This window comes from Osmerus mordax, chromosome 3, assembly GCF_038355195.1.
Source record: "Osmerus mordax isolate fOsmMor3 chromosome 3, fOsmMor3.pri, whole genome shotgun sequence".
Lineage (NCBI taxonomy): Eukaryota > Metazoa > Chordata > Actinopteri > Osmeriformes > Osmeridae > Osmerus > Osmerus mordax.
Window position 1 is genome coordinate 16,831,105 of NC_090052.1, and position 18,071 is coordinate 16,849,175.

General features: G+C 43.2%; 3 protein-coding genes across 3 annotated transcripts; 1 reads left to right on the forward strand and 2 right to left on the reverse strand.

Moving 5' to 3' along the window:
• Window positions 1–182: 182 nt before the first annotated feature.
• Window positions 183–7,917, reverse strand: colgalt1a (collagen beta(1-O)galactosyltransferase 1a). The gene is made up of 12 exons (XM_067232624.1): window positions 7,607–7,917; window positions 4,743–4,853; window positions 4,523–4,640; window positions 3,678–3,812; window positions 3,375–3,579; window positions 3,127–3,246; window positions 2,896–2,972; window positions 2,653–2,759; window positions 2,363–2,495; window positions 2,115–2,242; window positions 1,790–1,996; window positions 183–1,676 (listed from the first exon to the last, which is right to left on the reverse strand). Exons 1-12 carry the CDS (start codon window positions 7,819–7,821, stop codon window positions 1,409–1,411), a joined length of 1,824 nt encoding a protein of 607 aa, XP_067088725.1. The 5' UTR covers window positions 7,822–7,917; the 3' UTR covers window positions 183–1,408.
• A 546-nt stretch (window positions 7,918–8,463) lies between these two features.
• pgls (6-phosphogluconolactonase) lies at window positions 8,464–10,842 on the reverse strand. Its single transcript, XM_067232625.1, has 6 exons — window positions 10,827–10,842; window positions 10,121–10,388; window positions 9,922–10,029; window positions 9,676–9,777; window positions 8,916–9,056; window positions 8,464–8,748 (listed from the first exon to the last, which is right to left on the reverse strand). Exons 2-6 carry the CDS (start codon window positions 10,382–10,384, stop codon window positions 8,602–8,604), a joined length of 762 nt encoding a protein of 253 aa, XP_067088726.1. The 5' UTR covers window positions 10,385–10,388; window positions 10,827–10,842; the 3' UTR covers window positions 8,464–8,601.
• A 252-nt stretch (window positions 10,843–11,094) lies between these two features.
• Window positions 11,095–17,865, forward strand: LOC136937928 (zinc finger protein ZFP2). Its single transcript, XM_067231088.1, has 8 exons — window positions 11,095–11,469; window positions 11,554–11,629; window positions 11,716–11,821; window positions 12,059–12,702; window positions 16,587–16,641; window positions 16,719–16,837; window positions 16,917–17,025; window positions 17,107–17,865. The coding sequence occupies exons 1-8, from the start codon at window positions 11,174–11,176 to the stop codon at window positions 17,712–17,714; spliced, it is 2,013 nt and encodes a 670-aa protein (XP_067087189.1). The 5' UTR covers window positions 11,095–11,173; the 3' UTR covers window positions 17,715–17,865.
• The last annotated feature ends 206 nt before the right edge of the window (window positions 17,866–18,071 follow it).

The window sequence follows — 18,071 nt, forward strand, 5'->3', positions numbered from 1 at the left end:
AAGCATCTTGCCCAACAGCATTCCTATGTTGAGACAAGTTGTCAACTCATGACAGGTAATTGTTCTAGGGGATAAAAATAACAGTGGCTCTAGAACAAAGCAGGCCTGAAACGTCACATCGGGTCATGATTTAGCTGTGAGGGCCACATTATTACGCTTTAGAAGAAACTTCAAGACACAACTCAGAACTAAAATATTTTATTCTTTGGTACCAGGACAGGTTAATGAGGATTTTGTCTGATAATCTGAAGTAAACTACAAACGCTACCCTCAAAGTGTTATTACCCAACTTAAACCGCATTAAAGTCTACAATGCTGGACGTCCTAGGTTCCATAGTCAAGCACGTCGCAACAATAAATAACCTGGATGAAAAGCAAAGCATCTTATCTTTTGAATAGGCTTTTATCAAGTAGTTCACACCCAAAGAGCTCTGTTTTACACTCAACCCAGTCTATGGAGAACTGACCGACAGAGTTTGGATGTGGCTGGGTGGAATCTGTGTGGGAATTTTATTGCCTTTGCAAATCATATGCCTTCCTAACCTCAAAGTGTGAGGCGTTTACGGTGGTTGGTCTCGCCTATAACCCTAGCAGCCATTCTGATGGTGGGGTTAGCCTGAAAACAGACAGGCAGAGGTTGCAGGGGAATCAAGGAATGCGTTATATCGAGTAGTACCGTAACTCAATTCTGAAGGGTTGACAGGTGGCCAGAACTAAGCTTTAATTACTACTGCTTCATATTAATCTACATGTCTTGTAGTTAAATGCTTTAAGGTGCACTCCTTTTTTTCTGGTGAAATATACTTAACACAGAAAGCAGCTTTTTAAGCATTTCCATGCAAAATACTCAAGCACACACACTTGGTTTAAAAAAAAGAGAGAAAGATTTAAGCTTCAAGAAATCAAAAGCAAGCTGATTGTATCTCTTTCCAGGTCCAACCAGCATACAATATAAGAACACACATATTTTATAAAGGTCTATTCTGCTCAGACTTTAAAATGTACAATGAGTAAGGCACTGGTGACATTGAAGAAATTCAAGAAACGTGATTGCAGTTCACTGGCCAATCAAAGACACGGAAATGTAACATTCGATCAAGACACTGAAATGTAACGGTAAACTCACATAACTGCACAAGAGCAGGCTATGCCCTGGTGGGGGGGGGGGGGGGGGGGGGGGGAGACGACGACTTGAACCATGTTGGTTCAAGTCTAGAACCAACATGGGAGTAGGTGTAAAAAATAAAATACTAATTAATAAGTTGCAACTGATCCCTTTTAGAACGGCCTCTTTCAGACAAATGAATTACCAATAACCCTGCAATTAAGCAGCAAAGTGAGGGGGGAAAATGAAGCTGGTTCAGTAACAGTCTTCTGGTTCTGCGAGGCTCCTGGACTGATCTTTCTCTCATAGCTCGTCCCTTGCTGTGCTGTCCAGGGTAGACTGGAGGACATCAGAGTTCTGGGCTTCTGTGCTGATCTCTGCCTGCTCCTGGGTCTTCCCTGAGCGGCCCCTGTCCCAGTCCGTACGGACCTTCTCATTGTCCCACACGGTGGAGGTCTCCGTGTCGCTAATATAGCCCGGGTCACCTGTGTAATGGGTTGGGAACACCAGCAGAGGTTCTGCCGAAAAAGCCTTCAGGTCCCTGGTCTCAAACTGCTCCATGTAGTCTGAGCTGGAGAAAAGACAGGAGATACAAGGGGTCACTGGATGGCTTAGGGAGAAGCGGCATCTGAAGGGACAGACAGGAAGTCGGGGCGCTTTAATCAAGCAGAAGAAGAAACTTACACAGGATGTTTATTGTACATGACTGGGAGGAACTCATCCACTGGCAGCATTCTCTTTAAAGGCTCTGCTTTCAGGAGCTTCTGAGCGCCTTGTAATGACATCATATATCCCAGCGTCCAATAGGAGTAGTCCGCCTCTACCAGGTTATGGATATTGGGTACAGATTTCTCTGGGTGTTCCACCTGCATTCTCTTCCGTCCAATATAACTAGAAGAGGTGGGAAAACACATATTAAATAAAAAAATTGTAATTAAAGTTGTAAAGGCAATGGTTGTGCTCAGCAAGATACTGTAGAGGATAGAGAGAGAGAGAAACAAAATCTTACATGAGATCCCAGTCCAGATTCTGGCTGTCCACTTCCATCATCAGGTTCTGCAAGCGACGCTTAAAGAACACCTCAAAGCGCAGATCATCTTCAATCACCAAGGAGGTCTTCAAACCCCGCTCCACAATCTGGGCACAAACAAGACCCTCATCAAGGTCTCATACATCCGTAAACTCTGGAGTTCATCCACAACAGCACTATGACTTATCTTCTCAAGGTGAGCCGAGAGCCTAAACCTGGCAGCTCACCTCTTTCCAGATGTTGTGATGGGAGAGGAAGCATCCCAGCTCTCCCTTGGTCAGAGGGCGCCCATGGTAGGGGTCGCTGTAGCCTGGGAGCATGTGGATGCCCAGGTCATTAACCTCACTGACGTTCATTGCTCTGAAATTGCACGAGAGACAGTCAAAAAAGGTGCTCTGAGGATGTCTGTCTGTCTTTGGTGTGTGTGTCTGTGTGTGTGTGTGTGTGTGTGTGTGTGTGCAATGAAGCATTGTAAATGTACTGACGTCTGACATGCCCAGACACGGGTTTAACTTACGTGCCGTCCACAGCTGCGATAACCTTGCAGGCGATCTCCTGCTCATACAGTGTACTTAGCATGCGATCCCTGCGGTCAGTTCTTCGCTGCAAGTTTATCATAAACACCTGCACACACAAGCCAGTGAGTCAACACATGCAATGCCACATTACCTAACAGCAGAGGGAGACATTAGCACCAAATGTCAGATTGGTCAGAACCATTTTTGCAACCACCATCTTGAAAGGCGCCCACATTACTCACCTCATCAAAGCCAAGTTTGTCTGGTTGTCGTCTAGGGGCAGGTATGTATATGGAAGGCATCATTGGGGGGTTTCGCACTATAGTAAGAGGGAAGTTAGAGGGGTTTTACAAGAATGGAAGCATGCAACTGTCAACATGCACTCTGAAAGAAAAGAAAACAGAGAAGAGTTCAAAAGCATGCCAGAGAAAGGATTCAGTTCCTTCCTTGCACAAGGTGTTTTTCTTGCATACCATTAACTTCCAACAAGGAATGCAGAAAACTGTCAGCTTCGTCCTTCAAGGAGTTGTGGGACCGCAATGGCACTGGGAAGTACCCATAGGTTTCACTGTTGCATACAAACATTTGTACATCTGAGGAGAAAAGTGGAGGGAAAGTGTGTAAAGAAACAAGACAGTTACAGTGTAAAAAACCCCCACTTGGATATGCAACTACTATTTCCCATCCTCCCCTCCATGCACAGCATTATACAGTCAGGTACCTGCCATGCGAGCAGAGAAGGCAAATACAATAATGTCATCGAAGGCCCAGCTGTAATCTGGATGCGGTGGGTGGAAAGCCAGTTGCCTGGAAGCCTCCTTCCTCAGGTCTACAAGGAACATGGAGTGGACCATGGGCACAGCAAAGCAACCCTTTCGCACCTGCTTTCGTATGGGTATGTAGGCAGGAGTGCGCTTGTAGTAACCCTGAAAGACACAATGCACAACACAACTATCAAGCTCTCTCTCTCTCTCCCATACACACGTGCAATGGAAAAACACCAAGATCTACAAACGCACAGTACCTGGGAAGTCATCCCACACCAGAAGTTGGAATATGCGGCGCGGGACTCGAGCATGGGAGCCACAATGGTCTTGTTTTCACTGATGAGCTTCCACAAGACATTGGGGTTGGTCAGGAGGTTATCACAGTCCACAGCCTGGGAACACGGTGGAATGAGTGGGACGAAAGTGGGATTGAAGTGAGTGAAAAGGGGGAGATACATTACAGTGAAGATAATAGGTAACCTATTTTCAGAGCTTTGTGCGGCATTACTGTTCTCCAGTGACAACCAAAACAATCGGTGTCCCCATTCTGATTACAGCCAACAGAATCAGTGTCTGAAGAAGGAGGCAGCCTTGGCCAACATCACTGTAGATAACAGCCCTTCAAGAACGACATGACCTCAGCTGTGTTTACTCTGTATCATAATTATACAATGAGGTTCATGGACAATGTGGAACGAGTTAGGCTGGATACAAATAACGCAGACCAAGGATCTGTGCTTCAAATGACAAGAGGGAGTCAGATGGCTGAGCGATTAGGGAGTCGGGGTATTAATCAGAAGGTTGCCAGTTCGATTCCCGGCCGAGAAATTACGTTGTGTCCTTGGGCAAGGCACTTCACCCTACTTAAGTAAGTCGCTCTGGATAAGAGTGTCTGCTAAGTGCCTAAATGTAAATGTAAGATGGACGGTCCTGTCTACTCGTAAACATAAAGCCTGAATGATCTAGATTAGCCCCCTCTGAACCAGAAGTGAGACTGAAAGGCATGATTACACGGTCAGTTTCCAATTCCCTCCTGCTGTTTTGTGAATATGTCGTTGTTTTCCTGTTTGTCCCCGGGGAGGACGGGCTCACGTGAACACACCAGGAAGTAGTCCGCCCACATCTCACGGGCGGACTCCAGCGCTGCCTGTCGGAGCTTCATAACATGGGCGTAGCGCAGGTTCGTCCACTGTTTGGGACTTTCCTCATCCTCATATCCTCTGAGAAGAACAAAGTGGAGGAGGTCAGCGGGGCCTATATCGAGTACATACATGTTGTACATAGGAAATCACACAAGCCCTCGCAATATGAGAGAAACTCACACAGGATCCTCCTGTGGCCTCCACTCCACATAGTGGTACAGGTTTTGTACTTTGATGAGCCAGTCCCGAAGAATGGCAGTAGTGTTGTCCACATTGTGGTCGGTCGCGACCCTGAAAACACAGGAACAAACCACAGGATGTATTATCAGTAAATCAAATACACCCCCCCAAAAAACGTAGCCTTAGAAGTGGATGTGGGTTATGGTGTGGCAGAGAATACCAAAAGACAATACCAGGGCTCAAATTGCATGACAGTATGTCCTTCTCTAAGGCCTATTGTCTGTGTCTGTGTGTGAACCAACTCTAAGAGGTGGTCGGAGAATGATGACAAGCATCCCAACCAAACAAGCACGAACACAGGATACATACACGTCCACGGCTAGGGAGTTTGAAAAGTACAAACGCAAGACAAATGTGTATGTGTGTGTACTAGCTTGCATGCCTGCAACTATCCTGCTGGTTCTATATCTGTTCCATCTAAGATCTCGTGTTCGCAGTGTGTATGTGTGAGCCTGCCTGTGCCGAGACGCTATGCTATGGTGTTCCTGTTACAACATGACAAGACCTAGGGCCATTCACTCATGAACCATATAGCTCAGTTGAACGCGGGCTTCGGTCTTAGTTCCATTAGCAATGCTTCGTGGTTCTCAGCCGATGGCAGGCAGCCAGGTGTTTGTCAGGCCAAGCGGTGCTGATGTCACAGTGGATTGTGAGAACACTGCAGCTCCCTGCTAAACCGCTTCCCTCTTCACCGTCAGCTGTCGAAAAAACTCCTTGTCGCCAAACTCGGGATGGCAACGCTTGCTGCTGATGTGCTACGGATTCAAATCGTTCCGCTGCTCTCCAGGCATGGTCGACATTCCGCTTGACTTGCGTCTGTTAGAATGCCAGATTACACTGACTGACTCACTCGGAGCATATCTCCCCCCTCTGAACGCCTGTGTTCTGCTCTTTGCTGGAAACAACGGGATGGGGAGACACGCTGGAGCCTAGCTACAGCTGTGTAAAGACACTTGTGGAAAGAGGCTGCAGAAAACCTTAATTGTACTGTGGGCTGTATAAACACAGCTTTGAACTTCTTTAAACTGCTACGCTACCAGAAAGCTAGCTCTTCGATGACACGGGTGCACGGTAGGCCTATTCATACTGAGGAGCAATTCAACTCTGTGAAACTCACCCCCCACCCCAAACTGAGAAGGGGTCTGTCTGCAAACTACAAGACAGGGGCAGAACGTGTAGGGGTGTAAGGGTGTCCTTGTAGAAGGAGGTGTGTCTGGTCCTTTTCTAAATTCAAACTAAAGACCCACACAAGATGTCCCTAACTCTAACCCTTTTGAAATTGGGATTAAAACGAAGCAGTGGGTTACTATCAAGTGGGTGTGTCTTCTTGTAGTAGGCGTTACTTGTACTGGGCGTGTTTCTTTGTGTGTCTTGCTGTCTTACTGGCTGCAGATGGATATTATTGGCCACTCACTCCTGCACACCACAACGACCCCAGTAGTTAAACTCACTATGGATATCAGTATGGATACCACTCACCCATGCAAATCGAAGAGCTAGCTTTTTGTAGGCATAGCTGGTTAAAGCGATGTGCCATAGCAACTCGTTAACATGTATATCCTCTTATTGATCCAAGCCAGACCTCTAGGCCTCTTCAGGCATGTGTTTTCAAAACAAAATCCAGACGGAAAAGAAAACGTTCAATTTCATTGTGTTCAAGCTTCTAATACTCAAAACCAGTAGGACTTACAGGGGTCCTAACAGGGGAAATCATTTCACAGTGTCACCTTTCAAAAGAGACCACAATCATGCATGTACTCCAAATGATTCAAGAACAGCTTTCAATTTACTACAAGAGGATATAAACTGTTTTTACTAGTTTGGAAATAGCTAGATGTGGCTTTATTTGCTTATAAGACATGACCAAACAAACCAGATAAACATTTGTAGAGCTGCCTTTTTTTTAAATGAGCAAGAGACATTAACCAGTAAAGGCATACTTGACTGTATTTTCCCATCTACAGTGTGTCCACACAACCACACTTAGTGTGCAACCCTCTACACACTGCAGTCCATTCATTGAATAGGTGAGTGAAGAATATTCTGGAAGAACATTCCTGTCTCCGCCAGACGGCTGCTAGCTAGAATAGGGTGACTGTTTGAGCATGTTGTTTGGATGTGAATAGTGAAACCCCCTCCCCCTATACCCCAACCCTTTCAGCCTGCTAGTGTCAGACAGATGTTTATATAGCCTAAACTCAGTTTCCACTTCCCATTCTAGTCCAGATCAGGGTTGCCCTTAAGGTAGAAGGACTTGCTAAATTTGCTACAGAATGCAGGGCCCCACACAGGCACTTAGCCACAACCGTCTTGGATACAGCTCGGCGGCGACCCCTCTTTAAAACGCCCTTTACACTCATCAGTGACTTTATTCTGCCGTCCATATTTTACACCTCAATTAGACTCCAGCTCCACCATTCAGGAGGAGCTTCTGTATCCACATCCATCCATCCGACAACCCTTCACTGACATCACTGAGGTGTGTGTAATACGGCCTGGGGACTGATTGAGGAGGTTCTGGGGTGACAACAGGTAAATAAATAACAATCATTACATAAAGGTATACAACAGCAAAGTATCGACAGACCTGATGATAACCTGATGTAGATCTACTTACCATTGCCTAAATGGTCACAGGCTAGCTGCATCCAGTCGCATCAACCGATCAAATGATAATCTGAGTATGTGAGCTATACTATACCGTCATAACGTTAACTAGTTTGTCCAGCTAAATAATCTCCATTCGCATTGCTGATTTTTGACCTGGCTGTGGATCGTGAATGACGATTGTGCCGATGACTTACCATAGTGCAACGCGGTCTTTCGGGTAGTTTAGACGTTCAATAGTTCCAAGGAAATAGGGCAAAGAATGTTCTGAGTTTCGGCAGATGAGAGCAATCAGTACACGCGGGGCGAGAAGGGGGGATTCGGGGCTCCAACGCTCTTCTGGAAAATATCCTTGGGCTGGTCCGGAGAGGAGAGTTAGGAGGGTGGGCAGCAGTGAGATGAAGCGGTGCATTGCTAAGGACAATCAGGTAATATGTAAAGCGCCTTACAAACCAAATATAAAATAGCAACACGATAATTAAAGCAATAGAAACTATATCCGTATATTGAAGTCCTTTCTCAACAATTCGCAAATGAATTTAGCACCACTGTGACAACACTGCAAAGTCGAGTTTTAAAGGGGATGTGCCTCTAAAAAATTAAAGGGGACGGACTTCACTGCAGTGCTGATGTAGCAGGAAGGATTTGCTACAAGTTTGGAATGAATAGCATACATTCCATATTGGGTAGCATTTATGACCACACCCACGAGTAATTTTTTAAATATATTTTTTAATTTGTAATTTCCTCATTTTGCATACAATAGTTGTTCAGTGTTCATAAACCTGCACTTAATCTGGTATAACATAATTAAAACCTGATCCAGCTTTACAGTGGCCACACAAAGTTAAATCAGTGGAGACAAAACTATGATGTTTCCTTCGCAATACAACTTCTTCACGTAAAACATCACAACATTCCCTAACACAGGGTACATAGAGGTCTACTTGTGTATTTCATGGAAGTACAAGTGACCTTACTATACACTTGTCATTAGAGCAGTAAAGCAGGCCTACAAAACGAACCTAAAAATACGTCTTTCAGAGGTTCTGAGAGTAAATTTCCTCTAATTTCCCCTAGAACAGTGCCGACTATTTTTTGCTTGTAATCTGTAAACATACTCAAACCCGTTCTTCAAGTGGAAATTATACTGGAATGATGGGTACTCTACTGTCAGGTTGAAAGGCAGTTGTTAGAGTTTTGCCCCTGGTCCTGGTCTCTCTACCTGGAGAGTGAGGGAGGCAGCTGCTGGGTCATCTATAAGCCAGAGCAGCTCGCCGTGGGTGGGAACAACCAGAGCTGCAGGAAGAACTGGGCCTTCCCCACCCTCTAGCACTTGCTGTGAAAGACAGAAATACTGTTGAATGGGAAAACATGTACTTTTCATAAACTTACATCTATTAAATTAGACACGCAAACATTCTGTAATTTTAAGTGAGTACAAGTTGTAGGTCTTGATAACATACTCTTAACAGTCTACCGATAAATGGACACCGTACACTGTACCTTTAAAACAGTTGCTTTGCTGCCCCCTGTTGACACAAAGACCACACAGCGAGCCGAGTTCACCACAGGAAGAGTCATGGTCACACGCTGTGGTGGCGGCTTGGGCGAGTCGCTGATGGGAGCCACAATCTTCTCAGTTTCCTATAAGAATTGGTACACACAAACCCATGTCAACCATAAAACAAGTACACAGAGCCACCCGAGAGTAGCAACGAGAGTACCACAAGACAGACAAGTCAAATACAGTACACCAAACACTACGGATGAACATGATTGACATGGACATATAACGAAGTTGAGAGTAAGCACATGGATGAACCACACAATAATGGTATGATGTCTTAAATAATACGATCACGATAGTGTATACTCGTGTGAAAGAACATATATCAAGAACCACAGAAAAGAGCATGGCTTGGCTCCAAATCTAAATGAGTTTGTGGAGATCGTCTAAATGCACGGTTTTAACGCGTCTAATTTGGCTCATGATTCTGAGGAGTGGCTGCGATGAATATGTACATTATGTTGAGGCTTTCCTCTCCATTACGAATAACTGCTCTTTTGAAGAATCCATCTAAAAAGCCTTAATTGTGACCAGATGAAGGAACGCCTCAGCTAATTACATTTCTCTTTTCATACACAGATGAGACAGTATAAATCAAAAGTAGCGATAGGATGAAAACCTGTCTACCCATTTATCTGTTCTTCAGTTGTACTGAATGTCATCCAATCTAGAGCAGTTTGAATGATTTTGCCTTACCTCCAGGAGAGGGTGGCCGGGAAAGAGAGAGCAGGTGTGCCCATCAGGGCCCATTCCTAGCAGCAGCATGTCAAACATGGGAATATCCTCCTGTGGGAAGGTCTACACATACAAAACAAAGACCTTACATACAACACTCTTTCACCCATGTAATGACAATATTACTAAAATGAAGGTTATGTATTAACGTACTTCTTTTGATGTGTAAATTTAGGCTGATGTTCAAAGAAAAAATACTGTGTCTACCTCCTTCAGTTTGCGGGTGTAGTCTTCAGCACACTCCTCGACTGGTAAAGATGGATTGATGGCCAAGACCCCACTATCAGGGATATTGACCTTGGAGAACAGTTGATTCTGTGTGGAGAAAAGTAAAATTGTCTGCCTGGTGGTGGTTTGAAAATATGGCTTAGTGTGGGTGCTATTTTACCTTTACTTCTTACAATACCTTGTATAGTCCATAGGTGCTCTCTGGATCATCAAATGATACCAGCCTCTCGTCACAGAAGCCTACGACCCATTTGCTGCAGTCTAGTTGGGGCAGAGCAGGCAGCTCCTTGCTGAGCATGGACACCAGGCTGCCCCCAGAGAGACCCAGGGAGAATCGCCCATGAGACGAGATGGCCTTGGTAGCCCGACAGGCCACTAGATGAGCCAGCACTGGGCCGAGCTCTACCGATGAAGGGAAGGACACAACTCTTCTTCCTGACATTTCTCTGACAGAAAGGAGGTAAAGTTTGGGTTAGAGGTAAAGTTAAGGTGGACAGCCTGCTGTTGAAGGGTGTGAGCACTGCTCATTCTGTACACTTGTATATGCAAGGAAGTGTCCATTGCCACATTGTTTTGCAATTCACAATGACATTGCAGATATTATCCCTTTGACGATGCGTTGCAAGGTCACACAAAGCATACTTGTCTGATTGAATACGTTTTTAGGCTACTAGAGATAGTTTGTAAATCACTAATTATACAGATAACCTGGGTTTCGTGCTTTCTTCTGTAAATTATGCAGCTACTGCCTGCCTAGCTACAGTCTGAAAGACGAGAGAAACGAATCACCAAATAATTAATACATATCATTCAGACGTTAAATGCATATGATGCAAAACGTTCTTTTTTCTTTCGGTAAGAAAGACGTTATGAGTGGGGTTTACCTTGTATCGTGTTTCAGGATTACTGTCGGCAAATAATCAGTTTCACTTCCTGAAACCTTTTTCTATTGCATTATGGTCATTGTAGTATTTTGTCCTCACGGTTGGGTTACTCATGCACACGTTGTAATTTACCTTCCGTCCTGTAGAAGGAAACCATGTGTTTTAATGTGTATTTTCGCCTACTCTAGTCGGGGCAATCTAAAGAAGAAGAATAAAAAGAAGAAGTCAGGGCACTCAGATGACAACAATATCGTAAATATCTGTCGCTTCTGGAATCGATATCTGTACGTCATTATTTAGAGAAGCTAAAATAAACTCCACAGAACACAGACACGGTCATTAGGAAAATGTCTTCAATTTTTTCATTTCAATCACAGCTCCTTTCCATCATGGATTCTTTATCAAAAACAGCTGTGTTAGAAATTAGCAAACTGGTCGAGATCGAATCAAAGGTATTGAAGCTCGAAATAACTCGAGGCCGGAATGAAATTGCATCGCTTACAGACAAATTGCAGTTGATGGAAAAATTGCTTTGGTCCGCACAAGAGCAAAAAGATGTTGCAGACAAACAGGCAAAAACACCAACTAGATTGAACGTTGGTTCTGAGAATTACTCTGGATGGACGAGTCCTGCAATTAAAAGGTTAGCGAAGCTAAGTCCGTGGCATGAGTTTAAAATGAAAATTATGACATACCCTGTCTAATATAGGCTGTTCTTATATCTTAGAGATAATTCGACGGAAAGCGGTTGTTCTCCCTCTGACAACACTTTCGTTCCAGATGCTGACTCAACTTTTGGTGATGTGAGTTCTGAACTGTGATAGGCTATGGCCAATATAGTAGCTATGTGAACAAATGGTGCAATTCTAAAACATGTTTTTCTCTACAGCTGCCCTCATACTCAACGAGAGTCCAGCCAGAGTTGACCGTGATAAAAAAAGAGCCGTCAGAGGTCGATATAGGAAACTGTGAGACAAATTTGCTAAGCGAAAAGAGTGAGTGTCCATGTAGTTAAATTGAATCAATCCAGGCTTGGCCAGGTGTACAGTACGTCCTTGTCAAGGGCCTTATATAGGCCTAAATCGAATAACTGGCCTGCTATTACAAGTATGAAGTAAGGGCAATATTGTGCAGTATTCTATAATTTGCTTATGAAAACCAAACTTAGAATAATATTAATACATATAATAATAATAATAATAATAATACATGAACTTCTGTTTTCCTAACAGGCACTATTTCACTTCCTGCAGATGCTAAGAAATGTCCAGATGAGCATCAGCTTTTTAAAGACAACCTGGTTAAAGTGCATGTGCCTGCTGGGAACCTTGTAAACCAGAGCACTCAGTCCTCTTCAACAGCAGGGCCAGAGACATTGGACACGTGGTTTCCCTCAACATGCTTAAGGAGCCCAAATACACACCTCACAGATACACACTTGGATACAATTCCAATGACAGGAAAAAGTTGTGGCAGAAATGCTGTCCCACAAAGTTTCAGTATGGCAAAGAACATGAAGATGAACAACTTGAGGACCCCTCAAATACAGAAAAGATTTGGCTGCATGCAGTGTGGCAAAAGCTTCAGATGTTTTAGTCAGCTTGAAATCCATCAGCGAAGTCATACAGGAGAGAAACCATATAGATGCACTCTTTGTGGGAAGCGGTACGCACAGAAAGGTCACCTTTATACACACCAGCGTACGCACACTGGAGAGAAGCCGTATCGTTGTCTTGTGTGTGGGAAGGGCTTCATACAGAAATGTACTCTAGACATGCATCAACGCACTCACACAGGAGAAAAACCTTTCATTTGCTCACAGTGTGGAAAGGGGTTTACCAAAAATTGTAACCTCACAAAACACCTTTCAATACATGCGCTTTGACATTAAATAAACAGCTTGATTTTACAAGACACTTACGAACATTTGGCACTGTCCAACAGTAGTGGCAGCTACTTACTGACATTCATTTGTGGTGTTGTCACTAACTGTTAAGTAAATGCTTGAATCAATCATGTTTTTTTCCTCAGCTATATGTAGTGACCAACAAGGCAAGTCATAGTATTATAAATTTTTGTATCAACAGAAACAGTACTACCAACGATCACAATTATAATGGTACATTTATTATTGCATCAGTAAGGATGGATAGAGGCACCAACAAGCCAAATTATGCCGGTTGACAGGAAATTAACCTGTTTTCCTATATTTGCTGTGACTTGTTTTTAATAAAAAATATATTTATTATTTTTTTATTAAGATTCCATGATTTCCCCACAGGTCATCTGAATTTCATCCCTGTACTTTGCCTGAAAGTTATAGGCTAGCATGGTCTGAAAATTCAACCTATGAGTGATGGGCTCCATACAGCATTGCGGTGAATAGGTTCAATGTTTTGATTGACAGTGCCAGCTATTGGCGCATCCTGCCAATTTATCATCGCGGACAAAATAGTCATATAAACTAGCACAAAATTGAACTGCTGCTCCATTTGAAGAATTGCACTTTTGTTTATAATAGACTATCATGATCAAATGTATAAACGTTTGTGTTCATCACAGACGACCTATCACTTTGAGCGTTACTAGAAGCCCTTTCTGAAAAAATCCCCCACCCAAACCATACAAAGCGTTTTATTTTTGGGCGAGCGGGAGAATAATGCTGTTCTCATACAGGCCTATTTGTACTGACACACGGTGGGTGTGGGTGCAGCGTGTTACAAATGTCTATGCAGTAGGAGTTCTGGAACATCTGTCCTCTGATTGGTCATCAGTGTATACACAAAAGTTCAGCTTTTCTCTTATTTAAGTTTGTAGGCTTTTACGAACGGTCAAAAACGTTTTAATGATATAAATACATTTTAAATGCATTCAGACATTTTAAGGAATCAAACGCACTGGCACACAGGAAACTCCTGTAAGGAATTGCATTAAAACGTACCACACAGTCAGTACGGTCAGAGAATGTTTAATATGGGGAGAACTGCGACTCTCGGGAAACTTCAGGGTTCTGAACTGGTTGCAGTTTCACTCTAGTTCCATAGGAGGGGACTAACGAGCGACTGCAGGATGAATGGAGGTATATGGAGCTACGGAGCAATACCCCTCAAAATAAAAAAATAAACACCCTACCATTCCTGAGGAAATTGTAGGGTGTGCTTGCTTGCGTCGGTTGCACAGGGGTAAGTCTTTGAATGAAATTTTTACAACTGATATTTATGTATATTTTATATAAAAATGCATACTTATTATTTATAAAGATAGATTACAAAGATTTCAAAGCATTTTTTATTTGCTGCTCATTTACAACTGAAAATACGAGTTAAGTGTAGAATGAAATAGATGTCTTCTCATTTCCCCTGCAAGAGGCAGCCTCATCGTTGAATCAAAACGAATACATTTGGCAGACCGGTGTAAAAATTGACCTAATCTCTATGACTTAAACGTCCTTTTAAGTTTTTCCCTTCTCGTGATATTTTCAGGCATTTAGCCCACTCATTGCATTCATTCATTAATAAAGAACCCCCTTTGAAGATTATTCTACGACGCTACCCGGCAGTAGAAGATGGAATCGCAAACAGTACCATCTGCTAACTGAAAATATGCCCCCCAAAACGTAAATAAGCTTGACATTTATTTAGTGGAAAATGGCTCATTCATAAAATGCTCAATGGTAGCGATCATTGTCAGTAACAACGCAAAATGCGATATAGCCCTGTGTGAAGCTGCCCCGGTAAATTGTACTACTACAGTACAGTACTAGACTACTGCTGTGTTCGTCTTGGTAGCGATGGCGTTGGTTGAATTGGATTCAACGTTCCGTTGTACGGTTTAGGCTGAAATTAATTATTTTCATGAACAGATTGACAAAGTTTAGGCTGTGGCAATGAAGTTCAGGTTAGTAGTTAGATAGACTTTTGATTTAAGGGAGTGCCGAACATGTTCTGTTGCTGTTTGACTTCCTAAACAGCTGTGTAGATGTTTTTTGTAGCGTCTCGCGTAGGCTACAGCGTTGCAGTGAGCTACACTGGTTTGAAACCACAGGTAATGATCATTTCACCCACAAATCGTTTACTTGTAATCTAATGTCATAATAAATCCTACAACGAAAATGTATTTGTGAGGAATGTTTATTTTAACGATTGAAAACAGATGCATCATAGACCACTGTAGTATGTGTTGCCCGGGCAACAGAGGCTAATGTCATGATGCTAATACTTCAGTGAAATAGTAGACTACTGTTTCCGAAAGTAGATGTACTTCCTTAATAATATCAGTTTATATTGGACATTACACATCACAATTGTGTGTCATATCACAAAGTAAAATTAGTAAATAGTTATCACCCTGGCCTCTTTGCTTGTGGCGTTTCTGCAGCTGCCTTTCAGTAAAGCACTTAGCTTAGCTATCTCCCAGAAGTTAACGAGCTGCTAAACTAATGTTCTGCTAGAGGTAGTCACGCGAGTTTTCGTGACGTAAGTAGCGTCATTGACTGTGGCTAGCAAGTTAGCCACCATTAGCTTCACTTTTCGCCACAAAAACGCAATTTCTACTTAAACCGTGCAACGGAACGTAAATACAAATACAAACAACTCAATGGCTACCAAGACAAAACTTTTGACATCGACGTTGTCTATGTAGTCCATATATTGACGAATACTTAGGGATGTGAAGAGAAACAATAATAATATATATGTGAGAGAACAAAGGTTGTGCCCTTGCCGAAGGCAAAGCACCCAAATACACACTGCTGGGTGTTATTTTTTTTTAAAGTCACCTTTCTGTTCCAAAAAGCCTTTTAAAATGTAAATGACGTCATACACATCGTACAACCAGAGATATTGCTTTAGGGCAAGCTCTGGTCACTTCCTTTTTTCTCTCGAGGCATGGACAACACAGCTGACAGATTAGGCTCTCCCTGTCAATACACATGCTAGAGAGAGTTTTGGCTTGCTAATGCTGTTGCCAATGTCGCTAATGCTCTGACATTCTGATTCCGCTTCGGATGCCATCAAGCGGGATCTCTGGTCGTAGTCAGTCCTTCACTAACCAATCTGAGGGAGTCAGATGGCTGTAAATCGCTCTGGATAAGAGCGTCAGCTAAATGACTAAATGTAAATGTAACCAATCAGCATTCAGACTCCCATTCAATTTGTACTGGCTCGCGATCACCCCCAGTGGAACTCTGGTGGAACTGCAACCAAAATTCGATACAATGGTGAGTCGACAGGCTCTCCGTAGACGGGCTCTGGTACGGGCTCTGGTACGGGCTCTGGTGCAGCTGAAGTTTGGGTGGTTGTCTCTTTAAAAGGCAGTTCCCAAAATCCTCACAACGTTCGAAACACGTTTTGTATGCCGGTGAACGCCGGGGCTCTTAACCGGCGAGGAAGAAGTTAAGCACACATACTACTACTGCAACCGGCAAAAGGGCCGGCGGCACAATGGTATAAATCGTGTAACTGTCCTTGATGTTTGGAAAAAGGTACAATTCTCCTCAGCCGGTTGCCAGTAACCAGTTAATGCTACCATATATAAAAAATGAATACTATGGTAAATCGTGGAATTTTTCAGGCTCAATTAGCAGTAATTTTGGATAAACTAACCAAAGCTGCGGTTGCTGAAATTGGAAAAGTGGCCGATGAGTGTTCCGCTGCGATGCATTCTGAAGTCTTTCAGCACAAGAATGAGATTGAGGCACTGAAGAAAAAATGCTATTTACTCGAGATTGAATTAAGGGCTTCGAGGAACACACACCATAAGGCAACTGGTCCGAGTGGGATTCGGGCATCTGATGAATTTAACGGTCTCCACCGGGGTAAATGATCTAGTTTAGCTAGCGAAAATGTCAACGTCCCTTGAATAATGATACTGATCGGTGTTTTCATTTTACAGACGCGCCAGTTGCCATAGATGGTGTGTTTGGAAAAGACTGGTGTATGAACCTATGGAAAGAAGGCAAACCCCCTCAAGAAGAGTCGGTGGCATCCCACAGTTTGAGAGATGTAACCCAGGTAAGTTAATGCTTGGTGTTGTGATCTCATAGTATCATAGAAAATTGCGAGTTAACTCAATACCTCGCTGTCCGTTTAGGCAATAAACTTGATCGACAACGAGCCTGAACTGATCTTTGTCAAAGAGGAGATGTTCGAGGACAGACCAACAGGCCAACAGCAGAAGGGACTTGCAGAGGACAGAGAAGGTAGGCTATTGGTTAAGTCATTAAAAAGTTGCGTTCTGGACTGGCAATGTATTTCATGCTCTTTCCTTTAAAAATGGACAGGGTGTGTATCAGCTGTGGACGGCATGGCAGTGGGAGCAATTGAAGATCTTCATCTCTATGAAAGTGGCATCAACCCATTTCCAATGCCTACTGACATCCAACAGGAACAAGGCGCAGCCTCCACCTCTATGGAAAACCTAATAGAAGACCCATCTCTAGCTTCTCATATAGACACAGCAGCAGACCCTATTACTGGGGAGGACATAGACTTCCCAGGTAATATGAATATAGATACTGCAAGAAAACCAACACACTATCACAGACCAGGAAAGGACCAGAAGCAGTTTGACTGCTTGTTTTGTGGGAAGAGCTTTAGTTACATGAGCTACTTGAAAGTCCACATCCGACGTCACTCTGGAGAGAAGCCTTTCTGCTGCACGGTTTGTGGCAAGAGGTTCGCTCAGAAAACGTATCTGAAACTGCATCAGCGCACCCATTCAGGAGAAAAGCCATACAGCTGTATGGAGTGTGGAAAAAGTTTCTCCCAGAAAAGCTCTTTGAATGTACACATCAGAAGTCACACAGGGGAGAAGCCATACAGCTGTGTAGATTGTGGAAAGAGTTATGCCTATAAGCATGGGTTTAACCAACACCAATGTTTTAACTGATAGAAATAGTAGCCTAGATTAGTAATAAAAAACAGGACAGCATCTGTAGGGAGATGAGGGTGTTTTTTATTAAGATGTCTTCCACAATGGGAACATTGAAGGCCCTGTAAAGTTATTGCTAAATAATATATATCCTTGCCGGGTAGGTCATGAATACAAACGTTTTTAACAAATCTATTCTATTCTAACAAAAACACATGTTCTTGAGTTGAGTCCATTGAGGTTTCTATGAGTGTGCATGTAATATGCAAATTCGATCCATTGCATAGGAGGGACACATGCTGATTGCTAACATGTGGTATAGATCTGAGGAGAATAGAACAGAGTTCACTTGTTGAATTGGTGGAATGTTCTGAT